Source organism: Gracilinanus agilis, chromosome 1 (genome assembly GCF_016433145.1).
Source record: "Gracilinanus agilis isolate LMUSP501 chromosome 1, AgileGrace, whole genome shotgun sequence".
Lineage (NCBI taxonomy): Eukaryota > Metazoa > Chordata > Mammalia > Didelphimorphia > Didelphidae > Gracilinanus > Gracilinanus agilis.
Genome location: NC_058130.1, coordinates 615,683,069 through 615,707,603, shown reverse-complemented (window position 1 = coordinate 615,707,603; position 24,535 = coordinate 615,683,069). Strand labels below are relative to the sequence as shown.

The 24,535-nt window shown below is 36.9% G+C and overlaps 1 protein-coding gene across 3 annotated transcripts; it reads right to left on the bottom strand.

Annotated features, from left to right (window-relative positions):
- Positions 1-1,106: 1,106 nt before the first annotated feature.
- RPP40 (ribonuclease P/MRP subunit p40) lies at positions 1,107-22,844 on the bottom strand. 3 transcript variants are annotated; one of them, XM_044658163.1, is made up of 8 exons: positions 22,700-22,844; positions 19,037-19,181; positions 8,509-8,577; positions 8,293-8,388; positions 6,800-6,925; positions 2,837-3,038; positions 2,546-2,680; positions 1,107-1,345 (listed from the first exon to the last, which is right to left on the bottom strand). In XM_044658163.1, the coding sequence occupies exons 1-8, from the start codon at positions 22,820-22,822 to the stop codon at positions 1,147-1,149; spliced, it is 1,095 nt and encodes a 364-aa protein (XP_044514098.1). In that variant the 5' UTR covers positions 22,823-22,844; the 3' UTR covers positions 1,107-1,146. The 3 variants fall into 3 exon arrangements, with proteins under 3 accessions (XP_044514098.1, XP_044514100.1, XP_044514099.1); XM_044658165.1 differs by lacking the exon at positions 6,800-6,925 and having other exon boundaries at positions 1,125-1,345; XM_044658164.1 differs by lacking the exon at positions 8,509-8,577 and having other exon boundaries at positions 1,125-1,345.
- Positions 22,845-24,535: the final 1,691 nt, after the last annotated feature.

The window sequence follows — 24,535 nt, the reverse complement described above, 5'->3', positions numbered from 1 at the left end:
AGAAACTGGAAGGATGTTTTTTCAATGTTAGATCAGAACTTTGTAACCTTTGTGTCATGGACCACTTTGGCACTTTAATGAAATCTACGGACCTTTCTCAGAATAATGTTTTTAAATGCATAAAATGTATAAATTTACAAAGGAAAATAATTATATTGAAATACTGTTATCAAAATTCTTTTAAAAAACATTCAGGAGGCAGCTTGGAGAGCCAGACCTAGAGATGGAGGTCCTGGATTCAAATCAGACCCTTCCCAACTGTGTGACCCTGGGCAAGTCACTTAACCCCCATTACCTAGCCCTTACCATTCTTCTACCTTAGAACCTATACACAGTATTGATTCTAAGATGGAAAGTAAGAGTTTAATAAACAAAATTCATGGACCTCTGGCTAAGAATTACTCTGTCAGATGAATACAGTCTCTCTGCTGTAATCAGTATTGCCTACCTTGGAAGCAGCAGGAAAAATTTCATTGGCCTTAGCGAATAAATGCCAACTCCTACCCAATAACATATGCTGGAATGAATCCAAAGGGAGTTTACCTTGATTTCTGGATCATCAATCATAACCATACAGTGTGTCTAAAGTGTATCTTCTCACTGGTGCTTCTTGCCTGTTCTCCCTCCAATAAAAGACAAAATCTTGGATGCTGACCCTGGCCCACTCCCTCAGAATCTACCGTGTTTCTGCTTCCTCTTGAATGCCTGAGACATGAGGGCTCAGTATTTAGTAAATCCTTTCAGTTTCTCAGTTCCCATAAACAAACCACAGAGCAGCCCCTCTCCAAGCTGCACAGCTTTGCTGGTTCAACACCTCATTGTCCTATGCAGCCCTCAGCCTACCAGCTCCCAGTCTTGGCTTGCCCTGCCTTGCAGCTGCAGATAAGCAACACTGGACTAGTTTTTATAAAAATGCAAATTGAGTGGCAACCACTCTGTTGGTTATCCCAAAATTCTCTGAAATGAACTAAAAAAGGGTTTAAGAAAAAATATCCTGGTCACCACAGCCAACACCCCCCAAAAGAATATCAGTCTTGGGATAAGAAGCTACCATAGCAAACAAACTTCCTAAGTATACAATTTCTTTGTAATGAAGGTCTCCAAAGTTTACCATTAAAAAAAAGTCACAGGCAGCTTTGTTTATTCTCATGGTGGACAGTCATCATTGGCCCCCACAGCCATCTGAAGCCAGTAGTCCTGATTGCTGAAAACAACAAAGTTGTACAAGTGTTCTCCCCCTTTTCGAAATCCATGTTCACTTTCTCTCCAAGACACAGGGCTATCTGCAAAGCCCTGGACACACAAGGTGACCCAAGGAGTTAACTTTGGGTCATCAAAGTAGTGACTAAAAGAGAAAAAAAAAGCTTTAGTAAATAAAGATAAGGAAAGAATAAAAACATTTGAAAAATTCCATTTGCCGACCTAGAATAACCAGTAAGGTTGGTGACATTCTAATCAAAGAAATCAAAATGTTAACTTTAGATTGCAGGCCTATGAAAATCCTCATTAAACTCCTGCTGCATTCTGTAAATATAATGTAAATGCATATAATATACATGAAATATACTCCAATTGTTACCCTTCTCAGCCAGAAATTCATTTAAGAACGAGCCATCTGTAAAGTGCACAGTAATAGTTTCTCTCCCTGGGCATTTAGACTTCAATGTTGCTATGTTTACACAGTCTTCTTTAATTGGAACAATGAGAAGTCATTGCTCCTCCTTTAAGTGCCTCCACAGTTCTATTATGGGAAATCAAAGTACTATACTAACATGAGTGACAAAATAGAAATTATATTGGAGTGAAAAAAGAAAAAAGACAAACTCTATAAATGCTTAAAGTTAAAAAAAGAAACGATTATGGTAATCTGTCTTGATAAATAAAAGCTAAGCTGAACTAGGCTGGCTAGATTAAACTGGTATACTAGTTAACAAATCTCTTCTATGTTGCCAACTCCAGATGGTTGAGACTGTGCTTTATTTAGCCTTATATCCCCATTTGCTAATACAACATATAGCACATAGTAAAAAGTCTTCAATAAATGCTTTCTGAATGGATCATACTAATAACAAGTGATTTGAGGCTACCATTATTTGAAATAACGAGTATATTTCATATGGTACCTAATGTTTCAGATATGTAATGAGTTTTTGTTCCTATTAACATCAAATATACAATTATTTTAACAATGAACCCCATACTGTGGCAGAGTAAAATATATTGAAAGGTAGAGTTTACCAATTTAAGGTGATCAGCCAGCAGCAAATAGGTGAGTCATGAAAATAAATTTACTTAAAAAAACTAACACTTTGCTCTCAATAAACATTTTTATGATCTTCTTTTTCCAAAAAGTATCAAGATATTTCATCAAAGTTATTCCTAATAAATATCACTTACGATGGCAACATTACTATCCCAAGAGACCAAAAGAAGAAAGAAAAGGTGTTTATAAGGGAACTCTTCAGTTCTAAAGCACTAAGACTTAAGTTCCAAAAGAGAGATCAAGACACTGTCTGCATAGACAGCCAAACAAGATTTTTCTTACCACAGCTGTTCCAGTAATAGGTATATCTTCTCAGAGACTATGAAGCCAGTGATTGTGCACAAATAAGCTTTTTCCACCAATGTACTTGGTTGAGGACAGGAATAGGTTGATACAAAACTGAATGACTGATTATTTCTGCCACAAAGAACAAACAAACAAACAAACAAACAAAAACAGACACAAAATACCATTGGTATTTACTACATAAGCATTCAGTGGAATAAGAAAAGTTTTGTTTCATTTCTGTTTTTTCAGGGACAGCCTAAGATCACAGCCATCCTCAATACATACAATTCCACATTACTGAAGACGGCGCCAAGCCAGTCAAAGAATTCTGGTGCACTGCATGATTCTTCAGACTTCCCCTGAAGTTCTCCACTCTGTAGCAATGGACACTGAAGATCCCTTACTGTGCTCAATGCTATTTTTGGCTGATGCTCCTGAATTTGGTATTTGGAAAAATACGACATCACTGTTGTTGACTCTTCTGCACCTTAAACAAACCACAAAATATTGTTTAGGAAAAAAAAAGATATTTGAAAGACTGAAATATAGAAGGAGATGACTAATTTCACTTTGCCTCAGGAGACAAAACTAGAGACAAAAGTGAAAAATTATGTACTTAATATAGCAATTTAGATTAAGTGAAATGAAATTCACAATTCACATACACAGAACACTGGCACAGAAAGAGATAGATCTCAAGCGTATCTTTAAAGATAATAGAGAGGAAACAAATAATGAAACTTTTTTTTCCACTTAAGCTAACCTTAAAAAATAGTAACACTGGATAGTCACATATATATATGTAAAACATAGCTGGAAATAATGGCTTGCCTCTTTCTTCCTAAGCATCTAAAAATAAGAGCCTGAATGGCTAGTTAAGTGTGAAGCAGGGCAAAGTGAAAGGGCTGGTCTGCACAATAAGACTGAATAGTCCTGGTCCACAGACCACAATCAGTGACACTGTCACGCTGGATTGGTCCACTTTGAATTTCAAGGGGCCTACCACTGATGAGCTAGAAGAATGCATGCCAGCTAGGGATGAGAGTTTTTTCTATCTTCTTGTCTTTATAGTTCCAAAAGTCATGCTTGGGAACATGCAAAAAACATGCCATTCTCTGTAGGCCCCCAAACAAACTAGGAACTGTGAGGGAGTTGAACAAGTATATTTAGGACGAGAGTCTTTTGTTTAAGAACATATTACCTAAAGTTTGATTAAGGAAAAGGCCATATTAAAGTGTTTTCATTCTACAAGTCTTATATTTTGTAACAGGAAACCAGGTTTGTGGGCCAGTTGTAATAAAAATTTACATCTTTGCTCAAACAAATGGCCTTGGAAATCAAAGACTAAGAAGACCATAATTCAACAAATATTAAGCAAGTATTATGTGTAAGGTCTCCAATAGAGGTAGCATGGCATAGTATGTGAGAATTTAAATTTTTTGTATTTTTATTCTGAAGTTAAACACAAAAAAGGGCATTCCTATACAAACAGAATACAAAGAAAATTGTATATGAAATTATGAATCACCCATTTCATACCACTTTTTTTTAAGGTACCATTACTTTCAAAACTGTCCTGTTTGACTACATTTTCTTCAGAACTTTCTTTCGTTCTCTCCTATGCTTGTAAAAATGTTTAAATGTTTCCCTTGCCCCTACTTTTTTGGGATCATTATGGTTAACCTTCTATTTCCTTTAAATTAAAAAATAAGGAAGAAAAAAACCTTGTAGTAAATAAGCACAATCAAGCAAATTGACTCCACACAGCAGCCCTGGGCAAACACAGAGCATCTCTTTTTCTGCAGCTTCAATCATCCATCAGGATATGCTTCACCAAAGGCTTTTGGAGACGTAGCTGATCACTATATTGGTCTATTCCAATTTTCAGCTGTCCACCACTAAATACTCTTACCTCTTCCTTCAGGAGATCTCCAAATGTACAATAAATTTTGATACCAGGCAGGGCTTTCTTTTGAGATTTTCTCATCTGTCTAGCTGTAGTTCTTGAATTAAGGCTTTGTGCCAGGGCCAAGCTCCATCGCCTGATCAGTGCTTTGACAGTGCTTGGTCTTCTCGTGGGTTCCTAAGTTCCTAAGCTGATTCCTTCTACCTTGTGGGGCAGAGCCCTTGGCATTCTCCTTCCTCCTCCCTTGATCTCTGATGCTTAGAGCACTGGTTCTTTAGGGCCCTATTTGGTGTCTCCAGAGAGGGCTGTGAGCTTCAGAGGCCCTGGGCCTGTCCCTATCTGGCACTGCAGCCACACTGGTGAGCATCCCTGGTCTTCCATGGCCCTCACCTTGGGGCTCTCTGAACATTGCATTGTTCATTAGCATCCCCTCTTAAACACTTCAAAGTGTATCATATCAAATCAACATCTGGATATTGATATGGAAGAGTTTTTCTTACAGGAGAAGATACAAAGGACAAAACAAAAGAATACAAGAAGCATAGTCCTTTGAGCTAAAAGGAACCTCAGAAATCCACCCGAACCCCTTGATTTACATGAGGAAACTGAGCCCAGAAATTAGTGAGCTATCCAGGGTAATAAGGAGCAGGGCCAGGATTCAAACTCATGACCTAAGCCTCTTCCTCCAGAGTTCTTTACTCTCTCTGGACTAAAGTACTTCAAACAGTCAAGTGAGCAACAAGGACATGCTTCTTGGACCGAGGGAGGAGAATTTGCTTGGCACTGTGTGGAATTTATAAGTAAATATTCTGGTTCAGAATAAGAAAACAGAAGTCCTAAAAAAGTTGTCTAGTACAGCAGAGGAAAGTAATGATCTGGAGGCCAGCGAGATCGCTAGATACTTTCACACAGAAACTAGATGACTATTTGTCAGGGATGTTGTAGGAAGTATTCTGGCCAAGTACAGGCTGGACTAGTTGAGCTCTGATTCCTCCCACCGTCCCCAGATCTGTGGACCTTGGGTATTCCTTGTTGGGAAGGCAGCAAGAGGCTTTTGCCCCTTCTAACAGCCTCAAGAGTCTTTTGGAGGAACTTCAAGGAGCTTGAAATAGAGGGCTCAGAACCAAGAGTATTCCCTGCCTGTCCTCCCTTACTCTTTAGGTGACAGCTTTACATTTAGGAAGACAGTCTGGCTCAGTAAAATTTATGGAAGTTCCCTATCCAAAAATATTTCTGCAACTAATTATGTGAAAATCCTTCCACTAAAAATCCATTAGACTAGCACTGGGACAATAGTGGGAAAGGCTGGGGTTCTTCTTCCTATTGTAGGGGAGATTTATTTAATTAGAATGCTTTCCTAGCAAGACATACTGAGCAGATATATTTCTGAAGGAGAAAAGAGCAATTTTGCACAGCACAGAATGCTCAGGAAAGGAAGCCCGAGTAGGCAGTGAAACACAAGGTGCTTTGGACAGTCCCATGACAACAGCAGAAGTATTAGGAAATGGAAAGAGAGAACCTATCAAAGAAGTTTTGCCTACCTGGAAATTTTCCCTTAGGCAGATATCACTCTTTGCCTCTTAGAGGTCAAGTATTACTGTTTTTTAATCAGGATGAGGAAAGGGAAATTCCTTGCAATGAGCTGGCTCCATGATTCAAGGAATAAGAACCTAAAGAATCTTCTAGAAGCCAGCACCAGATGTACAGTGGTATATATTTTACACTATGAAGACATGCAAGGCAGAAATGGAGCAAGAACCATTGCTTCCCATCCAGAAAGAATTGAGTCTTTTATGATATGACTCTGACTAGAATTTAAAAAATGTATCAGCCATAATTATTTAAATGTATAGTCATTGGGGGCAGCTAGGTGGTTCAGTGGATTGAGAGCTGGGTCTAGAGACAGGAGGTTCTGGGTTTGAATCTGACTTCAGCCTCAGCCAAGATGTGTGACCCTGGGCAAGTCATGTAACCCCCATTGCCTAGCCCTTACTGCTCTTTTGCCTTGGAACCAATACGTAGTATTGATTCTAACACAGAAGATAAGGGTTTAAAAAAAAAAAGTATAGTCCTTATAAAGTTATACTGAATAATGGGCAGCCTAGGTACCTAACAAGGAAAGCTAATTGTAACACATAGGCAGCAACAATATCTATACAAAGGGGAAGTTCTCCTGACCATGGAGGCAGAGCTGTAGGAAAGCAATGTGGTTTGTTTCCTGACTAACTTTATATACTCTTGTATCCATACAATGGAATCACCATTCAATGTTTGGTTGGTTCCCTGCAATGATCAACTGAATTTCAACTTCACAAAATCATCACACAATGAATTCCCAATACCTTCATGATACCAAGCCAGAAGGAAATTGAATTTCAGTGGTTTCTTTTCATTCAAGGCCCAAGATGCTCTTTTATACTTCTTGGATTCAGGATTGAAGGATGAATCCATTAAATCAAGGGTAACAACTTGAAAAGAGAAAAAAAGAGAAAACAGAACATAGTATAGGATTATCTCACATTGCTAATACCACACAAAGAAAGTTTTAAGCTAAAGTTACAAAGAAAGATTTGTCATTTTACCTACCTGTCACTAGAATTTCTTAAAAGCTAGCAAAATTATTTTTGCATTCTATTTGTCTCCAAAAACAAAATTTATCAAAGAACTACATTTCTAACAGTGAAAACAAAAAAACATTTTTGTTTAATTCTCCGCTTAAGCAACAATCTAAGATAACAATTTCCAACCAATTAATCATATTCTACTAGTACACCTCAGAGCTTTTTTTCCAATCAATTTCCAAAGATACTGCTATTGCCATTCCTAATTCTCACACAACTCACAGAGATTCCTAGTGAGGAGGGTAGTCTGCCCAGTAATCCTTTCATCTAATTGCTCCTATCAGCAATTTCATTCCCCTCCTAAAACTTTGGGGAAATTCCAAAACAGCAACTCATTAGGAAAAAGTCATAATGATAACAACAATAAATGAAACAATAGCTAGCATTATAAAGTTTTAAGATTTGCAAAGGGCTTTACAAATATCTTAATTTATAAGATCTAGGATATAATCATTCATGCTTTTTATTGCTGAATTTAAAATTTATATTCAACTATTTCCACTTAAGCTGGGAATTTTGGAGGCAAAAAAACTTCAAAGAAATCTTCATTATGCCTGCATAAATCACTTCTAACTTGTTAAAAAATAATGGACTCTTTATTTATTGGTTGCTGTCACTTGTTTTATATCATATCTGTTTCCAAATATATTCCTTCCCTCTCTTTCCACTCATCAAGTCATTCTTTCTATCAAAGATATAAAAAAAGGATAGAGGGGCAACAGGTAGCTCAGTGGAATGAGAGCCAAGCCTCAAGAGGTCCTGGGTTCAAAGCTGGTCTTAGACCTATTTGTGTGACCCTGGGAAAGTCACTTAACCCCAGCTGCCTAGCCCAGTGATGGGCAAACTTTTTAAAGAGGGGCCCAAAGGAAAGGAAATGCTCATCTGTCAGTCTGTTTCTAAGGCAACTCTTTCAAAGTTTCATTGTATTGTATCGTACTTGTATTCATCAGATTAGGAATTATGTCATACAGCCAGTTTGCCCATTACTGGCCTAGCCCTTACCATTCCTTTGCCTTAGAATTAATACTTAGTATCAATTCTAAGACATAAGGGAAAGGTTTTTAAATAAACAAACAAAGGATAGGAAAAAAGGCATTCCAAAGCAAAACCAACTAATACATATCTAAAAATATATTCAATATTCCATATGACTTACTTTTCCTCAACCTCTGTATAAAAGGAAAAAAAGCAATGAACTTTTTATAAATACTTACTGTATCTCATGACTTTTCTACCAGAGTACTGAGAAGGGCAACCTTGAAGTCCAATTTCTTCGTAAGTGTCCTTATCCAGGGACAAAATTAGTTTTCCTACACATCAAACCATGATTTCCATGAGAGGCATATTATAAACATAATTACGTTTTCTTTGAACTAAAAGAAAGAGGCATATTCAATAGTCATTTTTAATAGAAATAAAAGGAATATTACCATTGGGTAACAGGCCCACAATATTGTCTTGATCAATATTTGTATTGTATGTTAGGGCATAACAGGAACCTGAAACAGAAAAATAAGCACAAAGAGGGCATTAAGACAGAAAGTAAAAACAAACATTACATTGGCAATGATCAATTTAGACAGGTTAAATATTAATGAATTCCTCAAGATGACCAGAACTCAGACATAGGGGATAGATAGCAGGGAATTCTAGCCAACTGGCCACCGATCCAAATTACCCACCTGACCATTCCAACTAGTAGTAACCACGTCAAAGGAAATCAAGAATATGGAAAAAAAAATAAAAAGCCAAGAGGCCACTATAGCCAACAAGTTCAAGTTAGATCCAGAAGAACAAAAGAAGGATTTCAGGACAAAAAGATTTATCTTCTTTTGCCACAACTGATCTAGATTACATTTTGTGGTTTATTTTTTTTCAATTAAGAAGTATTTATGTTCTTTCTCTCCTATTCCCCAAGTCCTTGTGGGAGGTGAAGGGATTGGAAAGAAAAGAAAAAAAAAAACTCCTTCGAACAAATCAGCATAGTTAAGCAAAACAAATTCCCACACTGGCAATGTCAAATAATGTGTATCTCATTCTGCATATTAAAACCACTACTATTCTGTCTGATCAACCACAATTTCAGAAGACTGACAAAATGGAGTGATGAAGCATGCTACCTATCTAGGCAACATTTTCGGCAACAGCTCTGATGGTTGATACCTCCCATAGTGACAAGAATTATAGGATTAAGATGGACAATGATCCTTTTATTCAAAGGAAAGTTTCCCAGGGAGCAGAAAAAGATCCCCATGGGCTAAAATTTGGCACACGCCTAAGAGCCAAGGCACACATTTTTGACTTAGATAAATGAAAAAAGACCATTCAAGGATCTAAAGCTTCATATGCTTGCTAAATTTGGCTGGCAATTGGTTCTAATTTAGAATTTATCTATTGCGAAAGGAAAGATTTTTCCTTTGAAATTCAAATTATAGTGTTCCAAGCCCTTGCTCTATAAGCAAGGATGATCCTGGCAGTACTTAAAATGACCCTTTCAACTGAAAAGAGACACTTAGGAAGATCATTTTAAAAACCAACAACAATCACTGCTTTCTTTCTCATATGACCACCCCTGACCTATAGCACTTAGAATCCAACAATTTTGCTAATCTAAAGGTTTTAGGAAGCCAGCATGGTCTGCTTACTCATTGTGCTAGGTACTCACTCAACTTGTACAACATTCACATGGATCAGGCAATCCGTCTCCTGGGCACTGCACGGCATAATTGTACTTGATCTAAAAGTACTGAAAGGGAAGGAAAGCAGGGTTCCTCTAAAGCATAAACAATCTAGGAAGTTTAAACACACACACACACACACACACACACTTTTTTACCCTAATTTAGGTTTGGATGTAAGGATGAGAGCAAAGTCCCTATGGTAATGCATGATTTCTTTCCTCTTAATCACTGCTTCCACTAGCTTTTGCTGAAATAATTTGAATTTAAATTGTGTCCTCCAGACATGGTAAGGGGTGTTTCTCTCATCATAAGTATTAGCACTACAAATGGACTCTACTATATTTCTACCCATGCTTAATTTTTTTAAAGTTCTTTCCAAAACAGACTTGATATAATTCAAAGAGTTTATTAAATTCTTTGCCATTCTTCTTCTTAGTCCCACGATATTCAAGAGTTAATATAATCCAATGGGATAATATGGAATTATAGCTAAAAATAGAATTCCTTTATTTTGAGATTCCATTTAGGCATATATTCCAAGAAGGTCAAAGTCAAAAAGATATACACCAAGTTACTCACTGCAGCAAAGAATTGGAAACAAAAGAGATAGGCCATCAATCAGCAAATGGCAAAACAAATTGTGATATATGAATGTAGTACAGTATTACTGTACCAAAAAAAACCACTATGAAAATAGAGAATTCAGAGAAGCAAGGAAAGATTTACATGAACGAAAGCAGAGTGAACAGAGCAAGAAAAATTATCAAAATGATACAAAACATAAGGATAACAACAATCCATTAGAAAGAACAAAAAAAATCAAAACCAATAAATGTTGTATAATTTATGAAATTAAAATGACAAAGTTTGGCACCAAACAGGAAAAAATAAACTTCCTTTCCTCTTCTTTGCAGAGGTAAAGAAATATGGGTGTGTGGAACATGGCAAATCACATCTGACTACATTAAAATTTCAGTTTTCCTAAAGAGCTTCTCCCCTACCCCAATATCTATCAGCCTATTGCATTCTAGTATTATATTTTGTTAATCTAATTTTTGATCAATTTCACCTATATCAAGCTACAAGTAATATTTTTAGTATATGTGCTGCCAAAACAAGCACCAAGCTACAAGTAATATGAACACTAAAAGGCAAGTAAGAATCAATCAAATGCATTTCAGGATGAGGTCAATCTGTTTTGCTCTATTATTCTTATTGGCTACAAGAGTTTTCTTTCTCTCTTTTTTGAGGTTTTGAAGTTTGGATATAAGGATTAGCACAAAGTCCCCATGGCAATGTGCTATTTTTCCCATCCCAACCACTGCTTTCTGCTTAAATAATCTGAATTAAATCATGTCCTCCAGACACAGTAGGGGCTGTTTCTTTCAGTAAGATTGTAAAATACTAAGCTTACTGTTGTTGAGAAGCATCAGCATTATACTGGGTTCTATTATATTTATACCTATGGTTGAATTTTTTTAAAGTTCTTTCTAAATGAGTATGATTTTTAAAAAAAGAAAAAAATATCATTGAAGCATTTTGAAAAATTCAAAGAAGGCCATTCAGAAGGAAAAAGACAGCTTTGAAAGTAGCATGTTGAATTTATTATGTATTTTTAAAAAACATGCTATACATAATAGAGATGTGTGATTTTATGTATAGTTTTCTCTATTTTACTCTGTACATAGAAACTATTTGTGTGTTTACCAAGTTTTGAATTTTAAAAAATTTTTCAAGAACTACCTGCTCCTACTGTCATGCTATCGTAATACTACCTTACTTGACAGGGTAAGTGAAATAGCCAAAGAGGTACTCTAGTGGCAAATACAAGATTAAAGTGGTAAGAGATAACTTTTAGCAGAACATTTTAAAACATGAAAATATAATTGTAAATAAGTTATATAACCAGGGGCTATTGGGTTATAATAGAAACAGACCTATCAACCCACAGGTACACGAATCCAAAGCCTGGAGTCAACTCAGGCTCCCACAATTTCTAGTGCAAACAGTCTAAGGAACAAGAGATTTTCTTCCTTGTGTTCATTCACATTTTATTAATATAGTATGATAAAAAGTTCACAGAACGACATTCAGTCTGGACACAAGCAGGAATTCACAAAGGGACTGTTCAGGTTTCTATGGTATGACTGAACTTTCACTGATTGAGTCTTAAAAACATTATTCTGTGCATATTTAAATAGAAAGGGATAGACAAAATGAAGAAAGGATCAATCAGCTCCCAAGCCTGAGTGCTAGCCTCCTCTTCCCCAATTTACAGTTTAGTAAACACCAAAGCAACTCTGTTCAGTTTTCTTAGGTCTTTCCCGAGAAAAGACTTGAAGACATCTATTGACTCTAATTTTGGACCTGAGGTAGGGATCAAATTCCATATGGCACTATGCTGCTTCTTTTCCTCAGACCTTACAAGCCTTTTGCTGATCTTTTCTTGGAAACTGGCTCCTAAAGGTCTAGGGTGGTCCTGGGGTCCAAAACAAATTTGTCAAGCCTGAGACAATTTTTCTTGAGCAAAGATTTTGAGCAGAGGCTACACCACAAAGTCTAAGTGTTAGGAGGAGAAGAGCCACAAAGATACCACGCTCTGCAAATAGCAGCTGCAGACATAAGCCACAGTACAGCCTTCAGACATTAGCAGTGTAGGGACTATTGATTGTGCACTGATCTTTTCAGCCACAGAGTGGCTGTGTGTTTGAAAACAAAGATAGCAATATCATTTATCTTCATTTGTCCTTTTAAATGAAGACTGTGTATGTTTTCTAGGGAACAGGCTAGCTAAGTATGGAAAGACTCATCACTTAAAGGTAGACCACTAGGTAACGAATTTTCTGGAAATGGCAATTCTTAAAAGCAGCTCAGCATACAAAAACTCCTCAGTATGTACCATGTGGACTCTTTATGACTCTATAGTGACAGTAATAGAATGGCAAAAATAGGGGGTAAAGGACACTAAGGTTCTTAGATCATCTGCAAAAATTAATTGGTGGTACTTTTAGTGTGTCATCTTTGTCCAGTAACCAATTAGTTGAAATTCTACAAGATGAATTGAACCAGTTTTGTTCTGACATCTCCACTATAAATGAAACCATTAGTTGTAATAAAGTTGCAGACAAAGGATTTCCCTCAAAAGGAAAAAAATAGTCATAGAGAAAATTATTTTACTATATAACCAAAGGCATCAAGAAATAGAGGGGGGAAGCTTGGTCCTGGAGAAGAGATGAGAAAATGCATCACCTTTTTTTGGTTGAAGGGGTGGGAAGTCTATGAGTATGGAAAATACTGTTTTGTTGCAAGCATGATTAGTATACTATTTCAATATGCTGATTTTTAAGAATCTTTGTTCCTTGGGGAGGTTTGCTACAGAGAAGGGGTATATTTGTAAATAAATAAAAAGGAAAAATTATCAATAATTTTTTAAGAAAAAGCAAACAGATCACTAAGAAATCATTACAGTTTATATATCAATATACATATTAGAGGATAAAGAAGTAAATACATGTTGAACTTGACAAGATCTTAAAAACTTCAGTCATTTTTTTTACCTGGATATTGAATAATTTAAATGTAACAGTGGGCACTTAAGAAGCTAGTACAATGTGTTGGAAAACATGATTTGTGATTAAGAAATTTTAAAAAGCCAAAGACTTGTAGAAGGATGAGGTTTCTGACTAATTTACATTATGAATATTTTCTCGAAGAACACTTTCAGGAATGCTGGATGTTGCAAGCATTAAACATCATGAGACATTGATATCAAAATTAGAATAAAAGATAAAAATGAGGTATATAATTATATCAATTCCAACCTAGTCTATTAAAACAGTTAATTCCCAAAAAAATGGGAAGTGACAAAAGAATGTTGGCTTACCCTATCACCATTTTTAAAATCAAGTTTAAACAATAACCAAAAAGAATCCCCAAAAGTCAAGAAACCATCTCAGGCAAACATGTGCAAACTGCCAAAGTGATTTTTCTGAAAGCATAGGTCAAACCATGCCATCTCTTTAATTTAAAAAAATTCCACTTACTGCTTATTCAACTCCAGAATCAAAAAAATAATCCTTTGGCATTGAAAGTTCTTTGCAACCTGGCCCCTTTCTACCTTCCCAGTGTTCTTATATTTTATTCCCCTCCATGAACTCTCTGATCCAGTCATTCTGGCCTTATTGCTGTCCCTCAAACACAACCTTTCATCTCCTGTCTCTGCCTCTGTACTTGTCCCCCATGCCTGAAATGCTCTGCCTCTCACTTCCACTTCTTAGAAGACTAGATCCCTTCTCATGATTGAACACAAACACTGCCTTCTGCAGCAGGCCTCTCCTGAGCCCCTCAATAGCTAGCGCCTCCCCTTCTGAGGTTACCTTCCATTTACTCTGTCTATATCTTCTTTATACCTAATTATTTATATGTTGTTTCCTCTACTGGAATGTAAATTCCTAGAGGGCAGGGATTGTTTTCCCCTTTCTTCACTGATTGCTTCCTTATGGCTTTCCTTCTATTCTCTTCTGTGCATTAAAAAAAAAAAAGTTTCAATTCCTCTCTTATCTTTTTTGGCTACTCTATCCCTACCACAAGTCATACTGATATATTGAAAAAAAATGTTTTTAATCATTGTAACTTAACATGCATTGTCAAGCAAAGGGAATTTCTACACTAACTCTGTCCAAAAACTTATTCTGCATCTTGGGCCCAAGACTTCTCTGTCTTCTATGTAAGGAGCATCAGTCCTCTGAAATGAGGGTTAATCATTGAAACTGATCAGAGTTCTAAAGCCTTTTTTACTTGTTTCTCTTGAAATACTGTTGTTACTGAATTCATTGTTCTCCAGATCTATTCACTTCACTCTCCATCAGTTCATTCAAGTGTTCTCAGGTTTCCCTGAAACTGTCTTCTTACACCAATGATGTCGAACCTTTTAGAGACTGCATGCTGGGCCCGGCCTCCCCCTTACCCCACACAGAGGAGGGAGAAAGCGCTCCCATTGGGCTGCTGGGCCTCTGGAGGGGTGGGTGACATGAGGAATATCCTCAGCTCAAGTGGAGGGGAGGTAGGGGAATGTGTGCTCCCATTGGGCTGCTGGGCAGACAGGCAGGGGATGTGAAAAAATGTAGTCAGGCACGGTAGAAAGGTGGAGGGGAGCAACTCTGCCTGAGTCCCTCTGCCTTTCTAGTAACCAGCTTGGGGTGGCGGTGGGGGGTGGCAACTGTGCCCACAGAGAGTGCTCTGCTTGCCATCTTTGGCACCTGTGCCATAGGGTCACCATCACAGTCTTACACTGTAATAATATTCTATTATATTCATATACCATAGCTGATTCATCCATTCCCCAGTTGATAGGTACCCCTTGAATTTTCAGTCCTATAATAAAAAGATGATATAAAAATGTTTGTACATTTGGGTCTTGTTCTTGTTTCTTTGACCTCTTTGCAGTAAAGACTGATAGTGGAGCTGCAAATTAACGCAGGCATCTGGGAAAGCAATTTAGAAGTAATTATGCCCCCAAAGTCACTGCTGACATAGTAATATCACTAATAGGCCTATGCTTCTGGAAGGACAATGAATTTATATGAATTATTACACATGTAGGGTTTGTGTGAGTATATACACACATGTATACATATATATTTATAGAGGCACTTTCTTGCTGTAGCTAAATACTAGAAGGAAAGTGAGCACCCATCAATTTAGAAATGGCTGGAGACATAGGAGGTATTATGCAATGGAATATTATTGTGCCATGACAATGGACAAATATGAAGGACTCAGAGACAGCTCAGAACACTTGTATGAAATGATGACACAGAGTAAAATGTGCAGACCCAGGAGAACAGTTTATATAATAACCAATAATGAATTTAGGAAGCTGACAATGAAAGATACTTCTTACCGCTTGGCAATGAGATGAAAGGCTAGAGAAACTACCAAATTCAATTAGAAACATCCCTGTAGGGCATATATTGACTTAGAAAACCATAAATTAATGTTTGTTATATTTTATTTTTATTTTTACACATTTCCCAATTACATTTTAATTTGATATATCCCAATTGTATACATACACACACATAGTTATGTCATTCTTTTCAGAAATGTCTGATATGTCCATTTATTTTGCTGTTTATACTTCTTTATTATGAGAGAGAACTTGTATTTGATGGGGTAATAATAACAAAGTAAAAAAAAGAGTAAAGGAAATTTAAAAATACAAAGAAGAAAATTTAGAAGGGAATGCAGGCAAGCAGCATAATTTTGGCATTACTGTATTAAATTTAAAATATACTTTAAAATATCAGCATACAATAGTGCTTCTTCTTAATTGAAATGCTTATTGTTAAAATTTATTTTAAAAATAGAAAGTCTTTAAAAAATTAAGCAACCAAAATCCTACCTTCGTGGTACTGTTTAAAAAACAGAAAAGTTAATCAATGAAAAGAGTAGATTAGGTAAACAAGAAGCAATCGTGTTTGGTAAACCAAAAATTATCATCTAGTAGGATAAGCTCTCCCTCCTCCTTGACAAAAACTGCTGGAAAAAGTGAAAAGTGGTCTAGCTGCTAGAAATAGAATTTTGATTAATATCTTATACCACAATAAACTCCAAATGGACACAAAACTTAAATATAAAAGGTCAACTAAACAAATCAGAGAAGCAAATAAGATGATTTAACTAAAGAGATAGAAGAGATTATAGTTGATAAAAGAGACAATTTTTAATTCAGAAAACTGAACAATCTTTTGCATAAGCAAACTAAAGACAGAATCAGAAGAAAAATAATTGAAGGATAAATATTCACAGAAATATTTCTGGCTTAAAAAAAAAGGTCAGATATCCAAGATTTCTAGGAAATAGATACAAATATATAATAAAAGCTATCCCCCAATAGGTAAGTGCTTGAAAGATACAACTACCCAGTTCTCAAGTGAAGAAACTCAAGCTATTAACAATCATGAAAAATGCTCTACATAACTGGTAATAAAAAAATGTAAATTAAAATGTCTCTAAGGTTATAACTCACATTCATCAGATTGACAAAGGAGAAAAATAATAATTGTTGGAAGGGCTATGGAAAGATAGTAACACTAATGAATTGTTGAGGAAGCTGTGAATTTGTCCAACTATTCTGGAAGACACAAACTATATATAAACCCTTTGACACAGCATGTGTCCCAAGGAGGTCAATGACAAAGGGAAAGACCCCATGTGCATAAGTCTATGCATAGGAGTATCTTTTATTGTCACAAATAACTGGAAACAAAATAAGTGCCAATCAGTTGGAAAATGGCTAAACAAATTATGATATATGAATGAAATAAATATTATGTCATAAGAAATGATGATGCTCTGGGTTACACCTGATTCAGGCAATCCTCTCACAGTTTAGGTTAAATACTAAAACAAAATGAGACATTGATAATAATAACAACAAAGCCACATTTATATAACAATTAAAGGTTTGCAAAGCACTTTACAAATATTATTTCATTTGGTCCTCACAATAGAACCAGGAGGTGAGTACTATTATTATCCTCATCTTATGGATGAGGAAATTGAAGCAAACAAAGCAAACAAAATGACATAGCTAGATAGTGTCTGATGCAATATTTAAACTTTGGTCTTCCAGACTCCAAGTTCAGCAATCTATCCACTGGGCCATATAGGAGTATGCTATTCAACAATTATCAAAAGGAGATTTACTTAGCAGGAGGGTATTCAATAGGGATAGGCATTGTGAAGTTGATTCAGCTGGGCAAAGCTTCTTTGTCTGGGAGTTGGCAATTGTTTCCCATCAGCCAAGCATCAGATACTCCGAAGACCTCTTCACAGAAGAGGCCAGGGCCACTTAAGCCATGAGGAAGTGAGGTCAACAGTCTGAGCCTTTAGCCCCTGAGCCGACTCTGTCTTAAGGATGGTTTCAATATCTTTTAAGGTATGACTAGCTTATAAGTTATAAGTTTGCTGGCAAATCTTTAACAACCTCTCTCCCAGAAAAAAACAATTTTAAGTGTAATCTACTACTAGCGATTGATATTTCTCAAGTATAGTATAAATGCTTGCACTGAAAATTTAAAACCATGATTAGATTCCAACACACCCTGGAATAGCCTAAATTCCATGGGGAGGGAGGTATGGTTGGGACACTGCTCTTACCACAGATGAATATGACAAATTCAAAGAAACCAAGAGGACTTAACAAGCTCAGATAGGATGAAACAAGCAAAACTCAGAACGATTTACACAATGATCATAGTAACAAATAAGAAAACAACTTCAAAAAACTTCAGAACTCTGATCAAAGCTGTGATCAATTGTGATTTCCCCACTGATCCAGGAAGAGAAATAATGTAGGAGAGGTTCAGAATAAGACATGCAATTCAGATATGTCCAAATGTGTTTATTTTTTGACTATATCCAAACCTGTTCATGAGAGAGGGCTTTTCTGCAGAAAAAGGTAGGGGGAGTTAGTGAATAGTGATAGAAATGCCCGAAAAGGAAAATCAATAAAATATTTTTAAAATACATAAAAGAAAACAAAACAAAGCAGAGGAGGAGACATAAACTTTAAACTTTTTTCAACTATCAAAGTGTTATAAAACTTGTATACCTTTTGACCTAGCATTGATTTCCTAAGGTGACCAAGGAAAAAAATAAAAGAATGTTTAAGCTCTAAAATATTTTAAGTAGCTCTCTGTAGAGGCAAAAAGTGGAAAATGAAGGGAAGCCCATCAACAAGTTGCGGCATATGATTTTGATGAATATGTCAATTTTGGAAAAACATGGAAAGACCTATATGAAATTATGAAGAGTGAAACAAGCAGAACCAAGAACATTATATACAGCAACAGAAATATTGTTTAAAGAATGACTAGTGTTTGTCTAGAACAATAAATAGAAATAAAACATAGTTTTATATATACATATATCTTTTGGTCAAATGATGTTTTAATGATGGTAAGGGAGAAATAGTTTACTAGTTTAAATGTTACAAATGAATTTTTAAAAAATAATAATTAATCTCAATATGGAAAGATTCCCTGAATTTTAAAAAGCCTAGCTCAAAAGCTCAGTTTCTTACATAAATCTCTTTATAATAGAAAGGGCTATGTATAATGAAAAGTCTTTACTGAGGCCTAAAGATAGAATATAATAAATTCTGATAAAGGGAACACAAACAGAATATCATATGAAGAAAAAGAAACAACTGTACTGATTATTAACAGTTCCTAAGTGTACTGGTCTTCACAAAAAAATAATAGTTTCCTACCTTTTTTCACAAAATTATTAATGAATTCATGTGTGATTAGTTCATGAAGAGGTAAATTCTTCACCAAGTAGTATGGTCCAATCTCCATGACAAGGTTTTTCAGTTCTTTTGATAGTATCCCACATTCAGGAATCAGAAATGATACCTATATAAATGTGAAATAAAATTAAAAGTCTTATTTCTATGGCAACTGGTACTCAAGTTCATAAAGGTCGCATTTTTAAAGTGCCATCTGCATATAAGGCACTGTGTTCAGCCCTAGGGATTCAGAGAACAGAATAGTCTCTGTCCTCAAGGACCTTACTTTCTATAGGAACTCAACATAAAAAAATAAATATACTAAAAATAATAAGCTAACGGTAATTAGAGAAAAAAGAGCACTATCATGTAGGGAGATCAGGCTTCATAGAGAGGGTGGTATGTGAACTGAACCTTGAAGAAGATCAGAACTCTGAAGCAGTAATAAGGAGAGAGGTGACAGAAAGTTGACTTTGGGGAGAAGCTAGCTCAGACAGAAAGTTGTGATGGAAAGTTGTATGAAATAAGACTGGAAGGTTAGTTTGAGGTCAGATTAGGACAGAGAGAGGAAGGAACTTGTTAAACAAGAAAAATCAGCTTACTTATATTTCCAGGAAAGAGATTTTATAACAGATTTGTATTTTATGATATGTAACCCAACAGGCAATACAACAATGGTACTAAGCAAAAAGACTTTTTTTAAGTTAGGAATTCTTTACATAGTATTATAATTTAGTATATATAGCTTTGAACAACTTAAGCTTAAAAAATCCCTAAGATTTTTGGGACCCCCTGTATATTGTTACCGTCTTCTGAATGAAAGTATTACCAGGCTCTCACTCTAAAAATTCTTTAGTACAGAGAGCAGCTTGCTCTGATATCTTGTAGAGCAGTGATTCCCAAAGTGGGTGCTACCGCCCCCTGGTGGGTCCTGCAGCGATCGGGGGGGGGGGGGGGCGGTGTTTTGATGGCCACAGGTGCGTTTCTCTTTCCTATTAATTCCTATTAAAATTTTTTTAAATTAATTTCCAGGAAGCTAAGTAATATTTTTTCTGGAAAGGAGGTAGTAGGCCAAAAAAGTTTTTTAGAGCATCATTAAATGCCCCACATGTCCATCCCCATTCTGAAACCAAAGAAAAGATGCTCAACTAATAAACTACAAAGAAAATCACAAGTAAGCTCCCCCTAATGTCACTAGTTTTCAAAAATTTTACAAGGCAAAAACAGAGGAAGGGGAAACTTCACCAGCTGGTGTAGGAGGGACATAAGTTTGACATGCAAAGCAAAGAGAAGAAATCTGCATATACAAATGAAAAAAACAAATTGCTACTTTATATAATAATAGTAATAATAATAAATAATGGCTAGCATTTATATAGCTTTATACTAGTACTTTTGTAAAGTACTTAGTATACTAGGCAGTATACTAAGTACTTTACAAAAGTTATCTCATTTTATCTCAATTCTGGGAGGAACAATTATTATCCCCATTTTATAGTACAAGAAAGTGAGGTAACCAGAGGTTAAGTGACTTGCTCAAGGTTACACAAGCTAGTAAATGTTTGAACCTGGATTTGAATTTAAGTCTTCCTGATTCCAGGCCCAGTGTTCTGTCCACTATGCCATCTCAGGTCTCTTTCTTTATTCATGATGGTTTTGGATGTTGTTCAAAGTATTTATGTACCATGAGACAAATGAATCTGAAATTTTTCTCCCATTCTTCTAAGGCCTTTTTGTGTTTGAAGTGTTGGGCCTTATCCTCAATATCCCAGATAAGGAACCAGGCACTTTGAAGACCATACTTGATTAGATCTCGGCAGATACATCCTTTGTATTTCCAGTGCTTAGAATAATACTCTGAACATAGCAGGAGCTAAATAAATGGGCTTAAATTGACAGCAAATTGTCTTTGTTGATAATATTCTGCAACCCACTTAAAGCCACCATATGCCTTGTACAATGTACTCTGAAAAATAAATAACTTTAATTCTTCAAAGGCTGTGGTATTTCATGACTCTCCTCCAAAATACATCATTTTGTAGGATCTACCATGTGCCAGGCACATAAGAGTGCTTTTTAAAAATTTTTATTTGATCCTTTACAACAACCCTGTGGAGTTTGTCCTTTTTTAAAAATTAATTAATTAATTAGTTGATTTAGACTATTTTTCCATGATTACATGATTCACGATTTCCTCTCCCCTTCCCTCTTGGAGCTGATGAGCATTTCCACTGGGTTACACATGTATCATTTTTCAAAACCTATTTCCATATTATTAATATTTGCAACAAAGTGATCATTTAAATTCAAAATCCCCAATCATACACCCATTGAATCATATGATCAATCATATGTTTTTCTTCTGCCTTTCTACTCTCACAGTTCTTTCTCATAAGTTCCTCTGGATTGTCCTGGATCATTGCATTGCTGCTAGTAGAAGTCTATTGCATTTGATTGTGCTACCAATGTATCAGTTTCTGTGTACAATGTTCTGCTCATTTCGCTCTGCATCAAGTAGGTGTTATTTGTATCCCCATTTTAGGAGTTAACAGTGACAAACTGAAATTAAGTGACTTGCCCAGGGTCACATAGCTAGTAGAAAAATACTGTTTATAGAAAAAACAAAAATGGACATTGGTTAAGGCTGGGAATATTATAAGTAGAGCACAACAGCCCAATGGTAATTAAGCTCATTTTCTCTTCCTATTCAATTCTGGACCCAGTTAACTCTCAATCCTTGGTGTATGTGCAAGAAACATATATGTATATGTGTGTATGTATAAGTGTGCATCTATACACATATATGTATATTTGTGTGTATCTATACATATAGATGTACATGTATTTCGATTTCAGTCCATTTCCAGTTAGCAGCTTTTGGAAATGTAACCTCCAATCTGGGCGTAACCAGTCTTTTGGCTTAAAAGGAGAAATATTGTAATTAGGGTGGAGAGGAAAGTGTAAGAAAAAGAAGTAAGGGGCTAGGGGCTTTAGAATAAAACAAATACAAGTTAGGACTGCACTAGGCACCTTCGGGTTCAACCTAACAGCTGAAAAAATTACATGATCATCATGAATACCCTTCTCACTGCTCTCTTTTCCAAGGGTAACATCCAAGAGGACCCCAAAGACTGCGTGAAACAGTACGGGAGAATGACTAGATAAAAGTTTTGGGAAGATGTGCTCATCAATTTCGGGCACTTTTCCCAGCACGGTACAGGGCATTAGTTATGGAGTTAAACGACTGGGTTTAAATTCTTCCTTTGACATTTAATCACCCTAGGCCTCAGTTCCACGATGTGTAAACTGAAGGAGTGGGACTCAGCTCTTCCCGCAGGGACCTCCCAACAAGAGAGAGTCCTAGCCCGGCTGCATAGTGGGTTGCATTGTGAGAGTTAATCTTTCCAGGAGCCGTAGATACGACAGAACACTACAACTCCCAGCGTTCCTGGCGCGATTGCCCCGCCCATCCATGTGCCGAGTCAAAAGTGTGACTGGGGAAAAGTCTAGAGTGAGAGGAGCTGGCTCGAGATCCGGGTATGCTAGAGGGCAGCGCCGGTCTCCCCTCCCTGCTTCAAAAACTTGTCCTATGGTGGCGGCGCTGACCCCGCCAGCCAGAAAAGAAGAGCCAGAGGTGGGACTCACCCTATAGTTGTAGTAGTGCGTTTGCACGTGCTGCCGGTGCCGAGACTTGCCATGGCCGAAGTTGGATTTTTCGCACACCAGCAAATGTCGTGGCGCCTCCTGCAGTCTGCGCAAAGTAGCCATGGTCACCTGCCAAAACACCCCGTCTCAGCCGGCTAAAATCGTTTTAGGCGAACCGAGACTAGACGATGGTGGCACGCATGCCCAATATGGCTAGTCTAGTCTCCCACGTGGCTGGTAGGAGACACGCGGCACGCGGCTCTTCATCTGGATTGGACGAAACCTCCTGGGGGGCGGTCCCAGTTAAGGATAATTAGAAAAGGCGTGTCTAGACGCTGGCGTTCGCGAGATGGCCCCCCCCACCCTTTTCTTCCTTCTCCCTCTCCTCTCCTCTTCCATCTCCCTCCCCTTCCTTCTCCTGCCTTTATATTAGTGATCAGTTTAAGAGCCTGCATAGTTAGAGATTCCTTACTATGATGCAGATTGCAGTTCTTCCTAGCCTAATGGTCCTGTGAGACTTATTCCTCAGTCCCGCTAGAAGTTGAGCAGAGGAAGCTAAGCATGAGGGAGTTTTTTTGTTTTTTTGCCTCCTGTTCCCCTAGTATTATCAGTTCAACAATGATAATAGCTAATGGTTCTATAGCTCTTACTAAGTGCTTTACAATTAATATCTCATTTGATCCTCACAAGCACCCAGGGAGGTAAGTCCTATTATGTCCATTTTTCAGATAAGGAAACTGAGGCAGTGACTTGCCCGGGGTCACACAGCTAGTGTCTGAAGCCTTAGGATTTCCTGACTTCACTGTGCCATCTAGCTGCCCCAAAATATAAGAAACTTAGGTCATCCATGTTAGCTTTCACCACTGTCAGGGGTCCAACCCTGTTTTTCAATCATCCAATTTCTTGGTGAGTCTTTTATTCCCGTGTCTGTCAATCAGTAAACATTTATTAAATGCCTATTATGTGCCAGGCACTGTGTTAAGTGCTGGGGATACAGAAAGAAAGAAAAGACAGCCCCTGCCCTCAAGGAGCTTACAATCTAATAAGGAAGATTAGCAAAATATGTATAGCAAGCTACATACTGAGTAAATGGGAAATAATTAACAAAGGCAAGGTATATATTGGAAGGGTTCCTTTAAAAAGTGGGATTTCAGCGGGGAGGTCTTGGCTTCAGATCTGGTCTCAGACACTTCCTAGCTGTGTGACCCTGAGCAAGTCACTTAACCTCCATTGCCTAGCCCTTACCATTCTTCTGCCTTACACAGTGTTGGATCTAAGACAGAAGGTAAGGATTTAAAAAAAAGATGGGGATTTTAATTGAGGTTTATAGGATACTCTGGTAGTTGGATATGAGGCTTAGAGCATTTCTGTCATTGGGGATAGCCAGAGAAAATATCCAGAATCGGTGTTTCTTTTATTTGTTATTCATTGTAATCTGCTCACATCCACCATCCCCTCAGCATCTCTTTTCTTCTGGGTAATTCTCTTTGTTAATTCCATGCAGATTGTAGACTATTGTGTTTTGCAGCCAGACAATATAGGTATTAAAAATATGGAATTTTGTTTCCAAGAGAATATACTTATAAAGCAATGAGAAGTTAAATAACTTGTCCAGGATCACACAACCTATATACATCAGAGATAGAACTTGAATCCAGGTTATCCTGCTTCTGAGAAGGCTAGCACTCTGTCTATTATGTTATACTGCCTCTCAAAGACCATGTGTTTGTAGGCTAAGAGGAAGGAGCCAGAAGAGACTGAGACTAAAGACGAATGAAAGAGGAGGTGGTTGATGGATCCAGGTCAAGAAATAGATGGGAGGGGCAGCTGGGTAGC

What these genes read in the sequence shown, in the direction of transcription:
- RPP40 (XM_044658163.1), bottom strand. Translation starts at nt 22,822, where the DNA reads ATGGCTACTTTGCGCAGACTGCAGGAGGCGCCACGACATTTGCTGGTG. An exon ending in TAGAAAAGTCATGAGATACA is followed by an intron (nt 6,926 to 8,292) that starts GTAAGTATTTAT and finishes TCTCTTTTCAAG; the next exon opens with TTGTTACCCTTGATTTAATG. An exon ending in CTATTACTGGAACAGCTGTG is followed by an intron (nt 1,346 to 2,545) that starts GTAAGAAAAATC and finishes TTTCTCTTTTAG; the next exon opens with TCACTACTTTGATGACCCAA.